This window comes from Dendropsophus ebraccatus, chromosome 14, assembly GCF_027789765.1.
Source record: "Dendropsophus ebraccatus isolate aDenEbr1 chromosome 14, aDenEbr1.pat, whole genome shotgun sequence".
Taxonomy (NCBI): domain Eukaryota; kingdom Metazoa; phylum Chordata; class Amphibia; order Anura; family Hylidae; genus Dendropsophus; species Dendropsophus ebraccatus.
The window spans coordinates 57032546-57046548 of NC_091467.1; the positions used below are offsets into that span (position 1 = coordinate 57032546).

A 14003-nucleotide genomic window follows, 5' to 3' on the forward strand; every position below is an offset into this window, starting at 1 on the left:
GCTCTCTGAGGTGTTAATGGAGAAGCCCGTGATGGTAATGAGGTGCAGAGAAAATCAGACAACAGGGAGTCAAGGCAGTGAGGTGCAACAGTGACTTTTACTTGCATAAGTTGAAGCATTAGTGGTTATACAGACTCCAGTAAATCTCCTTCTAGAAATCACCTCACAGACTGTAGTCCCCTCAGAGGATGTTACTCCTACTACAGCTGCGCTCGACTACTCACTAACTTCCAATGCCAACTGCCTCTTGAGCTTCTTTCTGGACCTTTCTCTTAGCTAGTGTAGTACACTAAGGCCCCGTTCCCACTGAGGAAAACTTGCGGAATTGTCCGCCGCGGAAATCCGTTAGCCTCCCGCTCATAATGGGAGTCTATGGGAGGCGTGCGCTCCTGCTCTGTACAAGCTGAAGAATGAACATGTTCATTCTTCAGCGCGGACAGGGCAGGAGCGCGCGCCTCCCATAGACTCCCATTATGAGCGGGAGGCTAACGGCATTCCGCGGTGGACAATTCCGTCGCGGAATTTCGCTACCTTTGCTCAGGGGGAACGGGGCCTAAGGAGGCAGCTGGTGTTGCTATGGTAACTCCCTGAGATGGTGTGTGTGAATAATAAAGATGGCCTATCTCCAACATGGCTCTCCTCTATAATACAATAAACAATAACCAATATATTAATAAATCTATGTCAATATAATACAGGGTCCATTCTCTGCCCTACCTTAGGGAAAGTACAGTATTACATGTACTTTCTGTCTCGTAGTTTGTAAATGATATGGAAGTATGTTATATATTATATTTGGTGAGGCAAACAGGCGTTTAGCGTGTGTGCCCAGGGACTGCAAACTGTCTGTTACCAGCTTAGTTAGCAGAGTGCTGTGCAAGGGATGATTTTCCCATTAGTGTCACATATTCCCCCTGTACCCCCCTTCTGTTTGTAGAATAATGGTTGCGCCGGGACAACCCCCCTTTTACACATGACTAGAGCTGTCCAATAGCAGCAATTTGGGATGCTTAATATACCCTCCTGTGTCTTACCTCTTCCTCTTGTGATCCGGTAGCAAGCAGGTCACATCCCTTGCTGTCCGTGCTCCAGAGATGGCGGAGGAACAGCTGCTGCAGGTCATCAGGGCCCGTCTGCAATCAGATGCGGGCCTCCTGAGCCGGCTGATGGCCGCCATAACGTCCCCCCCTGCCGCCGGTAATGTTATTCCCCCTCTTCCTGCCACTGCCCCTGGGGACTCCTTCCCCTCCTCCTCTGCTCTGAGCACAGGGAGCCGCCGGTCCGCGCGTGTGTCGCGGCCTCCGGCAAGGCTCAGCCCGGGCTCTATCTCCCCTGCATTGAGAAGCCGCAGCTTCTCGCGTCTTCCCCCGACCTTCCCGAGGCTCCGCCCCCTTACCGGAAGTGATGCGGCGTCGACTTCCGGTACGCGCCGCCATTATCGTCCGGCGCCCGCAGTGAGGATGGGAGCACAGGCAAGCCAGAGCTCCTCATCGGACCACCCGACCACCCCACCACCCTCTCAAATGCCCCCAAGGTCGGCCCCTGCAGCCCCGGACACAGTATCAGAGACAGCAGCTGCAGCAGCAGGGGTGGCTGCTGCTGCTTCTACCTCCCCCCCCTCTATTCCCCTGGTTTCTGCTGAGCCACATGTACATGCGGCCAACCCGGCTGCTCAGTCGGCTCATGCAGCAATTATTGTGACCCCGGCAGCCCAGCCAGCCACGATTTCAGCGCCATCCCCTGCTGTGGTTTCTGCCAGCATTGAGCAGGGGCCTGTACCACACAAAAGACCCCATAGATCCCGCCACAGATCTAGATCCTCTTCCTCCTCTCAGGAGTCTGGGAGCCGTAACTACAGGGGTTCTAGACGCCGACGTTCCCGCCATTATTCAAGAGCTTCTCGCCGGTCCGGGAGATCCAGACCGTCCCGCTGGCGTTCCCCCTCCTCATCCGAATGGTCCTCCGGCGAGACTGGCCGGTCTTATACGCGTACGAGGCGGGAGCCTCCGCCGTCCAGGGCAGGCAGCCTGGTTCCACATGAGGATTGCCCTGCTGCCACTCCTCCCCCACCTTTTTCTCCCGCTCCTCCTCCTCTTGCTGTTCCTCCTGCAGCACCTGTTCTGCCGGCTTTGCCTCCTCAAGCGTCTACTTCAGGTGAGTTTAATTATGCTGATGCCTGGGGGGCGGGTTCGGGGGACATGTTGGGGTTACTTAAATCCTTATTAGACAAAGTTACCTCCCCTTCCCCTCAGGTCATGCCTGCCCCTGTTCAAACCTCACGGCCTTCGGTTAGTGCACAAAAAGATGTTTTCTTTTGTGGGGTTAGTCCACTGGGCACTCATGTTGAAAATGAAGTTAAAGAGAAAATTTGGGCCAATCAATATATTGATATATGGTCCCTGATATCGATAGATCAGTTCACCATTGATAAGGAAAGGCGTCTCCCTGACGCCAGACCTTATGATCGTAGGCCTAAGCCCGCAAAGACGATGAACAATTGGTTGCAGGCTTTTGCTGTATTGGGCTGTGTGATGGGGCAGAAGCACCCTGAGCGCTGTCAGGAATTATTTATATACTTAGACACCATATATACCGCATACAAAACTCACGGGGGCTCGGCGTGGTGGCGTTATGATGAAGAATTTCGCCGGCGTTTAAGCCTCCAGCCGGATATTGGCTGGGGTGTTAAAGCCACTGACGTATGGTTACGATTGATGACCGCGCCACAACGCCCCTCCCCCTTTCAGTCCGGGGCCACTGTCCCCGGGGCAGCAGCCCAGGGGGCAGTGGCCGTGCGCAGACCTGGTGCATGCTGGTCATTTAATGAAGGGCATTGCAGATTTGCCGCTCTATGTAAGTTCCGACATGAATGTTCAGCATGCGGAGGTAACCACACAGCCATTCGGTGCAAGTCACAAGCCACAAAACCTACTCGCGCAGGCGCTGGTAACGCAAAGGACTCCGGTGAGCGCAATCGCGATGGAGCCCTGGCTAAATCAGTACCCCAATAAGGCGGAAGCTGACCAATTGAGAAATGGGTTCACTTATGGGTTTTTTATTCCTTTCATCCTTAGCAGAACCCCTCTGTTTGCAGACAATCTAAAATCCGTCAGAGATCACCCTCTTGTCCTTAGAGAAAAGCTGGGTAAAGAAGTTGCCCTGGCCAGGATTGAAGGCCCCTTTTCTTTACCGCCCTTTCCCAATTTAAGAGTCTCCCCCTTAGGAGTAGTGCCCAAAAAGGAGCAAGGGAAATTCAGACTCATACACCACCTTTCGTACCCGAAAGGTATGTCTGTCAATGACGGAATTTCACAGGATGATGCATCGGTCTCGTATGTCTCATTTGACAGGGCAGTTATGTTGGTGAGACAGGCGGGACCTGGTGCGTTAATGGCGAAATCAGACATTGAGTCCGCCTTTCGCCTTCTCCCCGTACATCCCGATTGCTACCACCTCCTTGGTTGCCATTTTGAAGAGAAATATTATTACGATACCTGTCTGCCCATGGGCTGTTCCATATCTTGCCATTATTTTGAGATGTTCAGCTCCTTTCTCGAATGGGTGGTAAGATATGAAACCGGCTCCACGTCAATTTTACACTATTTGGATGATTTTCTCTTTGTGGCTCCAGGCGGGAGTAGTCAATGTCTTTATCTCCTGAACTCGTTTCGTTTCTTTATGAAACGTTTCGGCGTTCCAGTGTCGGAGGAAAAGACAGAAGGACCCAGCACCATTTTGTCTTTTCTAGGTATAGAAATTGATTCCACGGAGATGGTTTTCAGACTTCCCCCTGATAAGCTCTTGCGCCTTTCACAGCTCATAGAAGGTTTTTGTTCAGTTGAAAAGGTCACGTTGCGGCAAATGCAGTCCCTGTTGGGTCTTTTAGTTTTTGCCTGCCGGGTGATGCCGATGGGCAGGGTTTTTTCCCGCCGCCTTTCGCTGTCCACTCGGGGGGTCAGGGCCCCGGGGCACCGGATTCGGCTTACAAAGCAGCTAAAAGGTGATTTGCTCGTTTGGAGATCATTTCTTGGCTCTTATAATGGCCGCACATGTCTTCGCAGTGTCGAATGTAGCAATGGTGAGTTGGAGTTATTCACAGATGCCTCTGGGTCTTGTGGCTTCGGAGCAATCTTTCGTAAATCTTGGTGTTATGCCCCCTGGCCCGAACATTGGTACCCATCTCTGTGTAAAAATCTAACCCTCCTGGAGCTATTTCCGATTATAGTCGCCATCGAAATTTGGGGTCAACAGTTTAAGAACAGGCACATTTGTTTTCGTACTGACAATCTCGGAGTTGTATACTGCATTAACCGTCTGTCTTCTTCTTCTCTTCCGGTCCTGGCATTGCTGCGACATATGGTGCTTCGCTGTCTGGAATTGAACATCTACTTCCGAGCAAGACATGTTCCCGGTAAGGATAACGTTCTCGCTGATGCCCTATCCCGTTGTCATTGGCAGGACTTTCGTGTGCTATTACCGGAAGCGGATACCCATGGGCAGTTATGCCCTCCACATCTCTGGGACATAGTGGACAACAGCAGCTGATGACCCTGATCAGTTCCTCGGTTACTCCGCCGACTTGGCAGAGGCACGGTAAGGCCTGGAATGCCTGGTTGCAGTTAGCAGGTTCGAGAGACGTGTCTTCAAGTGATTCTTTAAGGTTACAGGTTACACTTGAATATTTCCTACAATTGCGCGAATCCAGGGTTTCTAGCTCAGTTGCGATGCGTTCACTCTCTGGTGTAGCCTTTTTTCTGAAAATGCATGGCTGGTCTGATTCTACAAAACACTTTCTCATCAGGCAAGCCCTTAAGGGCTGGAGGAAGGAATATGTTCGGCGGGAAGCTAGACGTCCTGTATCATACGATTTATTGGCGCGTATAGTGGCAGCATGTAGCCATGTTTGCTCTTCTATGTCGGAAGCGCGTCTTTTCGCGGCTTGCTTTTGCACGGCCTTTTTTGGAGCATTGCGTATAGGAGAACTCCTCCCCCCTTCTAAGACAAAGCAGGGAGGTCTTCTTTTTGACGACGTGTTAGTTGCAAATGGTTCTCTACGTCTGCGCTTGCGCGGCTCGAAGACGGATCAGTACCGGCAGGGTGTATGGATACCCATACAGGGTGTAGACGGCTCGGTCTGTCCGGTGCAATGCGTTACTGCATATCTGGCGTCGCGGCCTAGTGGAAAAAATTTTTTCCTCCATGCGGATTCCACTCCAGTCACCAGGTACCAGTTTATTTCCGTTTTTCGCCGCTGTTTGTCGGCTATTGGAGTTCCCCCAGCGGAATTCGCATCACATTCTTTTCGTATTGGGGCGGCTACGGAGGCTGCACGGGCGGGCCTGCCGGAGGCGGAGGTGAAGCGTATCGGCCGCTGGCGTTCGTCATGTTTTGCTAGTTACATACGTCCAGATTTGCTATTATGAGTAACGTCCCTTTCTATTGTTAGGTCTTAGGCCTGTGATCTGGATTCTTGGCCACTCGTATATTGCTCGAGCGGCGCAAAGAGCCGAATGTCGCCCGGTGGGCCGTGACCTGGGATTTCGTGGCATGGAAGTCAATTGGAGGGGTATCGGTGGGCTGCGGTGGCCCCAGGTGTTCAATGAAATCGTGGACATCAGTTCCAGAGTATCGGGCCCTATAATTTTAGTGCTGCACGTGGGGGGAAATGATCTCTGCTCCATGAGAATGGCTGAGTTGTTGACACTCATGCGGGCAGACATCGACCGTTTTGCCACCTTCTTCTCAGACATAGTCGTGGTGTGGTCGGAGATAATTTCTAGGGTTGTCTGGCAAGATGCACGGGATGCCGCTGCCGTGGAAAGGGCCCGCAGGTCCATCAATTCCCGTGTATCACGGTTTGTAAGATCTAGGTCCTGGGTGGTGGTCAGACACTGGCAGCTCGAGGGTGATAACAGCAGGCTGATGCGGCCTGATGGGGTGCATCTTTCCGATATCGGATCGGACATTTTTATTTCGGGCCTCCAGGACGGCATCGAACAGGCCCTTTATTTGCTGGGCGGGGGTCGGAGCCCTATAGGTGTATAAGGGCTCCTTCGTGGCGGTTCAGAGGTTAAAACGGTGTGATAAAGCAAGCCTGGATGTTCGATGTGCCCGCTGGGAGTCCAGCGGCTGGCACTCCGCGCCCAGCCTGGATATGAGTTCTCCACGTTGGAGAGATTTGGTGTTACTTAAATGAGTTTACATTTAATAAATGCTGTGGCCGACCCTCGTCCAGCAAAAGTTTAATGGTGTTGTGTTTATTTAAATTTATAGAGCCAGCAGTCTGCGGGTGGTTATGGGTTTTGGTTGCCTGTTGGCAGTCTGGTGAGGCAAACAGGCGTTTAGCGTGTGTGCCCAGGGACTGCAAACTGTCTGTTACCAGCTTAGTTAGCAGAGTGCTGTGCAAGGGATGATTTTCCCATTAGTGTCACATATTCCCCCTGTACCCCCCTTCTGTTTGTAGAATAATGGTTGCGCCGGGACAACCCCCCTTTTACACATGACTAGAGCTGTCCAATAGCAGCAATTTGGGATGCTTAATATACCCTCCTGTGTCTTACCTCTTCCTCTTGTGATCCGGTAGCAAGCAGGTCACATCCCTTGCTGTCCCACCCTCCCTCCCTGTGATAAGTTATAAAAAAAAAAAAAAAAAAAAAAAAAAAAATAGGTCAAGAGAGCCTTATGTTGGCATTTTCATGCATGATTACGGTATGGTTTCAAGTGGTCACTTCCTCTCTAATGTTGTTTTTCTTTAAGTCACAGCAGGCGGTTCAGAGGTTAAAACGGTGTGATAAAGCAAGCCTGGATGTTCGATGTGCCCGCTGGGAGTCCAGCGGCTGGCACTCCGCGCCCAGCCTGGATATGAGTTCTCCACGTTGGAGAGATTTGGTGTTACTTAAATGAGTTTACATTTAATAAATGCTGTGGCCGACCCTCGTCCAGCAAAAGTTTAATGGTGTTGTGTTTATTTAAATTTATAGAGCCAGCAGTCTGCGGGTGGTTATGGGTTTTGGTTGCCTGTTGGCAGTCATACTCAGGTAAGGTAAATGATGCATTATGTCAATTATATAGCACTATACAATACAACGACACAGTCCCGTCCACTTACAGGGTTAACACCCCCACAGCTGAGCATCTGGTGACACTATCTCAGATAGTGTAGGACATAAGCACCCAGTGTGTGGCATTTGGGGGGGGGGGGGGGGTAGGGCTTTTATAAAGAACAAATCTCATTGTTTGAGAGATTTGATATAAGAGTGAATGAAATGTCACAGTTGTTCTAACTCCGGAAATCTGCGGACATGTTGGCGTGCGCTCACTGTGCATGCCATAGCTGAATAATCCACAATCTAGAATTCTTCTAGATGTAAGGAACGTTTTCAGACGTCAAAACAATGAAAGAGGAAGCAGGTAAAGAACTGTATGAGCAAGTAAGACGAGCCCACCTTGTAGACTGTGAAAGGATCAGCAAACAAGATTAATGTATTGGCTTTTACTGAGTACATGACTACTATAGGGAAATGCATGGAGCCAAATACATCTTCACTTCTTGTATTACAAATGCATAATCCAGCATCATTAGGCACTAAAATAGCACATGCTTTTCTAGTGCAATGCAAAGGCACATGTCATGTATTCTGCCCTAAGGGACATGCAAGAAAGTGCCAAAATGAGTTGTGCCTAATATTTTTAATATCAAAGTATAACACTGCTTCTCCCTACTAAGATAATGAAAGTGTCCAGAGCAATTCTCACCTAGACCTTCTATAGGGTTCTATTTACCTACAGTCCAGTGGAACCATGAAGGTTACAGCTGTCACATTTGGTCCCTAAATTGAGGTGTGATAGACAGAGAACACCTACAGATCTCACCTACACGTCTTACCACTAAAAGAGGTTTTTGTTAAATGGGTCATGCAATGTTAAGCTAATGGATGAACCGCAATGAGTAAGGGTCCTTTTATACACACAGATTTATCTAACAGATGTTTGAAGCCAGGTCATAAAGGAAAGACTGAGATTTCTCCTCTTTTCAAATCCATTCCTGGCTTTGGCTTCAAAAATCTGTCAGATAAATCTGTCCGTGTTAAAGGACCCTAATAGTAATGTTTGAGGGAACCAAGAACCATGTGTTCCCTGCAGCAGCATCATAACAGGAGAAATGAAGTATTAGAAACATAGAAGAGTGTCAGTAGAAAAGACCACCTGCTCCATTAAATTTTAGTATTTCCTTTCTTATCATATATATATATATATATATATATATATATATATATATATATATATATATCCTATGTTCATATTATTCAGGAGGATATATCTGGATCAGCTGCACAGAACAATGTAAGGGATACATCATTCTGTTCAGCTTCTCTGTCACTAGTTTATGCCACCCTGAGATAGGAAAGCCTTAACCTGCTGACAGAATCCACACACCGTATACGCAGCGTATTTACTGCTGCGATACGCAGCAAATACGCAACAAATACGCAGCAGATTAGATCTAAATAACTGAACACAGCATCAAATCTAAACCATCAAATCTGCTGCGTATTTGTTGCGTATCTGCTGCGTATACGGTGTGTGGGTTTGTACCCGTAACTAAACTAATCTATGAAGGACATTGTTGTTGACCTACAAATACGATAAATATAATAGAATGGCTACCTTCTAGGGGTAGATCTTTCCAGCCATACGGCACTGGTCTCTGGCTAAGGTTTTTCCTGGTGTCCTCCGTGAGATGACTGTCCCACATAAGCACAGGGACTTCGAAATTAAAGAGTTTCTTGAAATAAAGGTCATTCTGCACCCGGATACGTAGAGAAGTGGGGCAGACAGGGGCAGTGTACGACTACAAAGAAAAGAGAAGCCATGTTAATCCAGGAATTAATAATTTTTTCTATCATTAATCTGAGCGTCCATCTCTGGCACCATTTACCTTGACATCAGACTTAGTCAACGTCATTGTGGTTTTCTTGTCATTTTTCCTAAATTGAAGCAGTAAAATTAGTATAAATTCATTTGCTATTTACAAATTTATTCCTATAGTAGGACCTGCCTCTTGTTCTCACCTTTTCTGGTCTGTCTTAGTGTTCTGCTGGTTCTCATTTGACCCCTCTCTAATAGACTGAGGACCGGTTCCTGGTTGAGGATTCCTATAAAAAGAAAGAAATGGAAACTTATAATACTGATTCATTTACAGTCATGATTCACACGGTCTGTTAGCCCCTAAGCCTCCCCAGTATTAAACGCAACACAAATGATGTCATCTCATGATGTCACTTTTGGATGGCCAGCCACCAGATCTGCTCCACAGTCAAGAGGTCAGAGTAATAGGGTATGTTCACACTGAACAAATATTGGCAGAATTCCACGGTGGAGCTCTCCGCTACGGAATCACGCTTGCCTCAGTGTCAAACAGCGGAGGGCGGAGGCGCGCAAGCCCTCCCATAGACACACTGTTTGACACTGAGGCAGACAGGATTCCTGCGGGAAATAATGAGTGCAATCCCCATGGTAGACTCTGCTCAGAATTCCGCCTGTCTCAATGATAAGTATAGGGTGCCTCCACTATTATAATTCAGATTGAATAATTGAGAAAAGCTGATTAAATAATTTAGTATTGTGTTATTAAATCCCCTTAGGTGATCAATTTATATCAGTGAGGAAAACAGCAGAAGGTTACATAATAAACAACCTATACTTACCAGTCCCTGTTCCCTAGCAGCACCGCATCATGGAGCTCCTGGACCCCGCCGGATGTCATCTTATCTCCATTTCTTACTAGGTCACAATCGTCAGGAAAGGATGGGAGATAACTCGCTCGGCCAGTCACTGATTGGCTGAGCAGAGCATCCATCGGCCAGGTTGTGACTTAGTGGGGGAGAAATGAAGAATTCCAGAGGGGGTCCATGAGCGGGACACAGTGCTGCAAAGGCACAGGGACTGGTAAGTATAGGTTATTTAGTATGTTCCCCCCACCCCTAGCCCGTTCTGATTTTTTATTTTTTTTGCCTGGACTTCTCCTTTAATTTAGCCTATAAAATACATTAAATCTGTGATGTTCTGATTTATAAGTCTTTCTTCTTTTACCGGGGTCATCAGGTTGGTCTCCGGCAGCTTCTCTTCACCTGACTGCTTGGATTGATAGGGAACCTGCTTTATGCTGCCTGTGGTTCGCACAGCATGAAACTGATGACTTTGTCCCTTTAATAATACATTTAACTAAACCTTTAATGAGAAGGTTAAATGGGTATTCCCATCTCCTGTAATATAGTTATACATCATACATCTAGCTAATAATACCCCATAGCTAGCTACAGACATTTTCTTCATTTCTGGCGTTATTGGCCACATGTGTTTTATTGGCGTCAGTCACTGTATCCGTGTCCTGTAAGGAGATAAAAGGTGGAGGACTTGGCCCGGCACGGAGAGCTGGCAGGAACACTGGGAGATTTGTGTCTGGGGGGAAACTTAAGAGGGAACAGCAGGGCTTAGATCTGTGACATTTGGATCCCAGGGGAAGTGAGCTGGATGTCATGACACCCATCTGTGTGGGATTCTGTTCTGCTGTGTGTCTTGGAGGAGCAGGTTGGGGGCCGGAGCATTGCGAACTGAAGGAATAAATTACAAGGAAAAGATTAAACAGATGAAGTAAGAAAATCTAAAGATGCCATTAATGCATTAGTACTAGTCTAAAGAGACTACACTGTATATACGTATGTACAGATATGGTGCTGTCCGTAGTGCGGACCTGGTAAGGTCAGATAATATTACAGATATTTATCACGCCTCCACCACCCTTTAGAATAAGACAGCCTAAAGAGCCTGATATAGAGGCAATTCTGAATTTGCTCTTAAAGGATTGGCACCAAAGTCACTCTTAAAGGGACGGTTGTAGAAGACGGCACTCTGTCAGGTTGATGGTCCTCGTGGTAGGACTTGCCCCAGAACAGTAGAAGAATAGATCCCGGCACACATCAAGTTGAATTCAGCTTAGTTTATTGGTGCAGTATATACAGGAGGACGCGTTTCGGCTAGATAGCCTTGATAGCCTTCATCGAGCTGATGAAGGCTATCTAGCCGAAACGCGTCCTCCTGTAAACACTGCACCAATAAAATGAGCAGAATTCAACTTGATGTGTGCTGGGATCTATTCTTCTACTCTTAAAGGGACGACACCAAAGTCTCTCTTAAAGAGACGTTACCAAAGTCGCTCTTAAAGGGACAGTACCAAAGTCGCTCTTAAAGGGACAGTACCAAAGTCGCTCTTAAAGGGACTGTAAAAAAGTCACTCTTAAAGGGACAATTTTAAAGTCCCTCTTAAAGAGATGGCACCAAAGTCGCACTTAAAGGGATGGCACCAAATTCGTGGATAATGGCACCATCATCCAGCGTTGCTGCTGGTATACAGACAGAAAACAATAAAGAGCATATGCTTACCTGTCCACACTCCCCCGTTGTCCTGTTGTTGTGTCGCCACTGTCTCCTGCTGACTGCAGCTCCTCCACTTCTGAGATGGACTCTTCTTGTTACTGACACGCTTAGCCATTCTACCAACCACTAGAATGGCCCCCAGAGGCCACCATTCCTCCTCAATTTATGAATAAGAGTCAGAGTTCCCACATGCAGGTTTTTAGGTGCAGTTTTATAATCCGCAGCCAAAACTGGATTTAAAAAGAAGAGAAATCCCAATAACTTCCTGATGTGTTTCCTACATTAATTAAACCTTTTGAAGTGGCCAGAAAATGTCATGACATATGGAGGAGACCAAAAGCTTACAGGTTCTCATGGAGAGGAGTGTGTCACATCTGACACTTAGGGGGTGAGTTGTGGACTGATGGCCATCTGCTTATCCAGCACTGTGACTTTCCAGACGCATGTGAGAACATTTGGAGAAGGGGGTGGTAGGGTCGAAGATTTTACATAACATCAATAAGGCCAGGGCTACACTGCAACTTTTTGTATCACTAATAATTGAAAGTCAGCAGCCGGCAGGGGCAGGGTGGAATCTGATAACAAGTATGAACTTACTTCTTCCCGTGCCCGTAGTGAGCAGGGGGACCAGTCTCGGGACCCCCACTGGGCTCCAGGATCTCCGTGCTGCACACGTCACGACCCGGCTGATGGACTGGCCAATCAGCCAGTCAGTGACTGGGGCAGGACACTGCTCCAGTCACTGATTGGCTGAGCGGCCAGTCAATCAGCAAGGACAGGTATTTTCCCCCGAACTATGACGTCATCTTAACTCCATGGAAAATGCCTTCTGTCAGGGGTCCTGAGGCTGGTCCTGTCATTCACCGCGGGCATGGGGAGAGATAAGTTCGTACTCGAATGCCTTCTGGTGGGGGTCCCGAGGCCAGTCCAGTCGCTCACAGCGGGCATGGGGAGAGATAAGTTCGTACATGTTATAAAATTCCCCCCTGCCCCTGCCAGCTGCCGGATTTTAAAAATGGGCTGACTTCTCCTTTAACTATGAAGCTGCAGCTCCAACACTGATCTGTATATAATCCTCTGGACTGCAGCTGTCACTCACCATTAAAGTCAATCAGTAGCGTCACAAAAAGTCTCCAGGTAATCCCAGCTGTATACTTAACATTTAAGCCATGGCTCGAGCTCTCCTTCAAAGAATCAGCAAATTGGAGAAATGCGCTCATTCCCGAAGTGACAGTCTTTGTACAGTAACAAATTTACACAACTAACCTTGGGCTAAACTTTGGAAGAGTTATAGCTGCAGGGGCAGAATAAAATCCTAATGACACAATTATTTAGGTAGCCAAGACTTACATGCTATGAGGCGCCGATAAGTATCTCGCCTCAGGCGGCAAATTGCAGAGGTTTATAGGACAACACCAGCTAAATAGCTATACAAGTGGCTTGAAAAATGCTTCAAATCCATGGTGTTTTTACAAGCAAAAAGAAAAACAGTGAAGAAAAAAGGAAGCGTAGGATTACTACCCCTGCTGATTTGGTTACTGAATCTTTGTCAATTGTCTCTATTGACATCTCTATCCATCCACCATGTGTCATTTATCACACTTATGTCTCTTTATATAACAAGGAGATCTTTGGGTCCCTTTAAAGAAGTCTGGCACTGGGTTAAAAAAAATTTAGGATTGGGAGGGGAGAACATAAAAGAAGTCATATTCTCCTGTCCCAGGGCCAGCGAAGAGCTGCGTCCCGGACCCCGCAGGCTGTCTTCTTAGCTCTCCACCGGCTACATCACGACTCAGTTGATAAATGCCAGTCAGTGACTGGAGCGGGTCACCGCTGCAGTCAGTGATTGGCTAAGCAGGCTAAATACCACCCGTCTGTGACGTTAAAACCGGGTCATGATGTATCCGGAACCCAGGAGAAGATGACAGCCAGCGGGGTCCGGGAGCTCTGGGATGCGGTGTTGCGTGGGCTCAGGGAGCAGTAAGTGTATTGGCTTTTTTATTCTTCCCCCACCCCCTGGTGATTTTTTTGCCCCGCGCCAGACTTCTCCTTTAAAGCAGGAATGGGGAACCTTCGGCCATCCCGGTGTAGCAAAACCATCATGCCTAGACAGCTAAAGGCAGGATATTGTAGTTTTGCCACACCTGGAAGGCCAAAAGTTCCCCACCCCTGCCTTAAAACATAGAAAGGGAACCTTCGACCCTCCATCTGTTGAAAAATTTAGCTTTGGCTGTCGGGGCATAAGTTCCACATCCTTGCCTTAAAGCATTACTATCACTTAAAAACTTGTCATATATAAAGAACACAGCTGGGCGCTTCTCCTAGCTCTGTATAAAAATGAGTGGGAATTTCATACCGAGACCCAGACCAATCAGAATTTTTGTTTAAGTTTTCTTTTTAGTGACCTTAAAGGGGAACTATCAGCAGGTTAGATGAATCTAACCTACTGATAGCCCCCTATTGTGCACTGGGCACCGAGGAGGATAATATGTCTCCTACCTTCCTCCACTGCGCTGTTCCTGTGCTGTTAGCAGTGTAAACCTCATTCTGGAGCACCGTTAGGAGCA

General features: G+C 47.8%; 1 protein-coding gene across 1 annotated transcript in view; it reads right to left on the reverse strand.

Moving 5' to 3' along the window:
- ST6GALNAC2 (ST6 N-acetylgalactosaminide alpha-2,6-sialyltransferase 2) overlaps window positions 1-14003 on the reverse strand; it is a 57305-nt gene that overhangs the window by 23136 nt on the left and 20166 nt on the right. Inside the window, exons 3-5 of the mRNA XM_069951548.1 lie at window positions 9072-9155; window positions 8939-8987; window positions 8668-8851 (exon numbers count right to left, since the gene is read on the reverse strand). Of these exons, the coding sequence (XP_069807649.1) occupies window positions 8668-8851; window positions 8939-8987; window positions 9072-9155 (317 nt within the window). The remainder of the gene's footprint in view (window positions 1-8667; window positions 8852-8938; window positions 8988-9071; window positions 9156-14003) is intronic.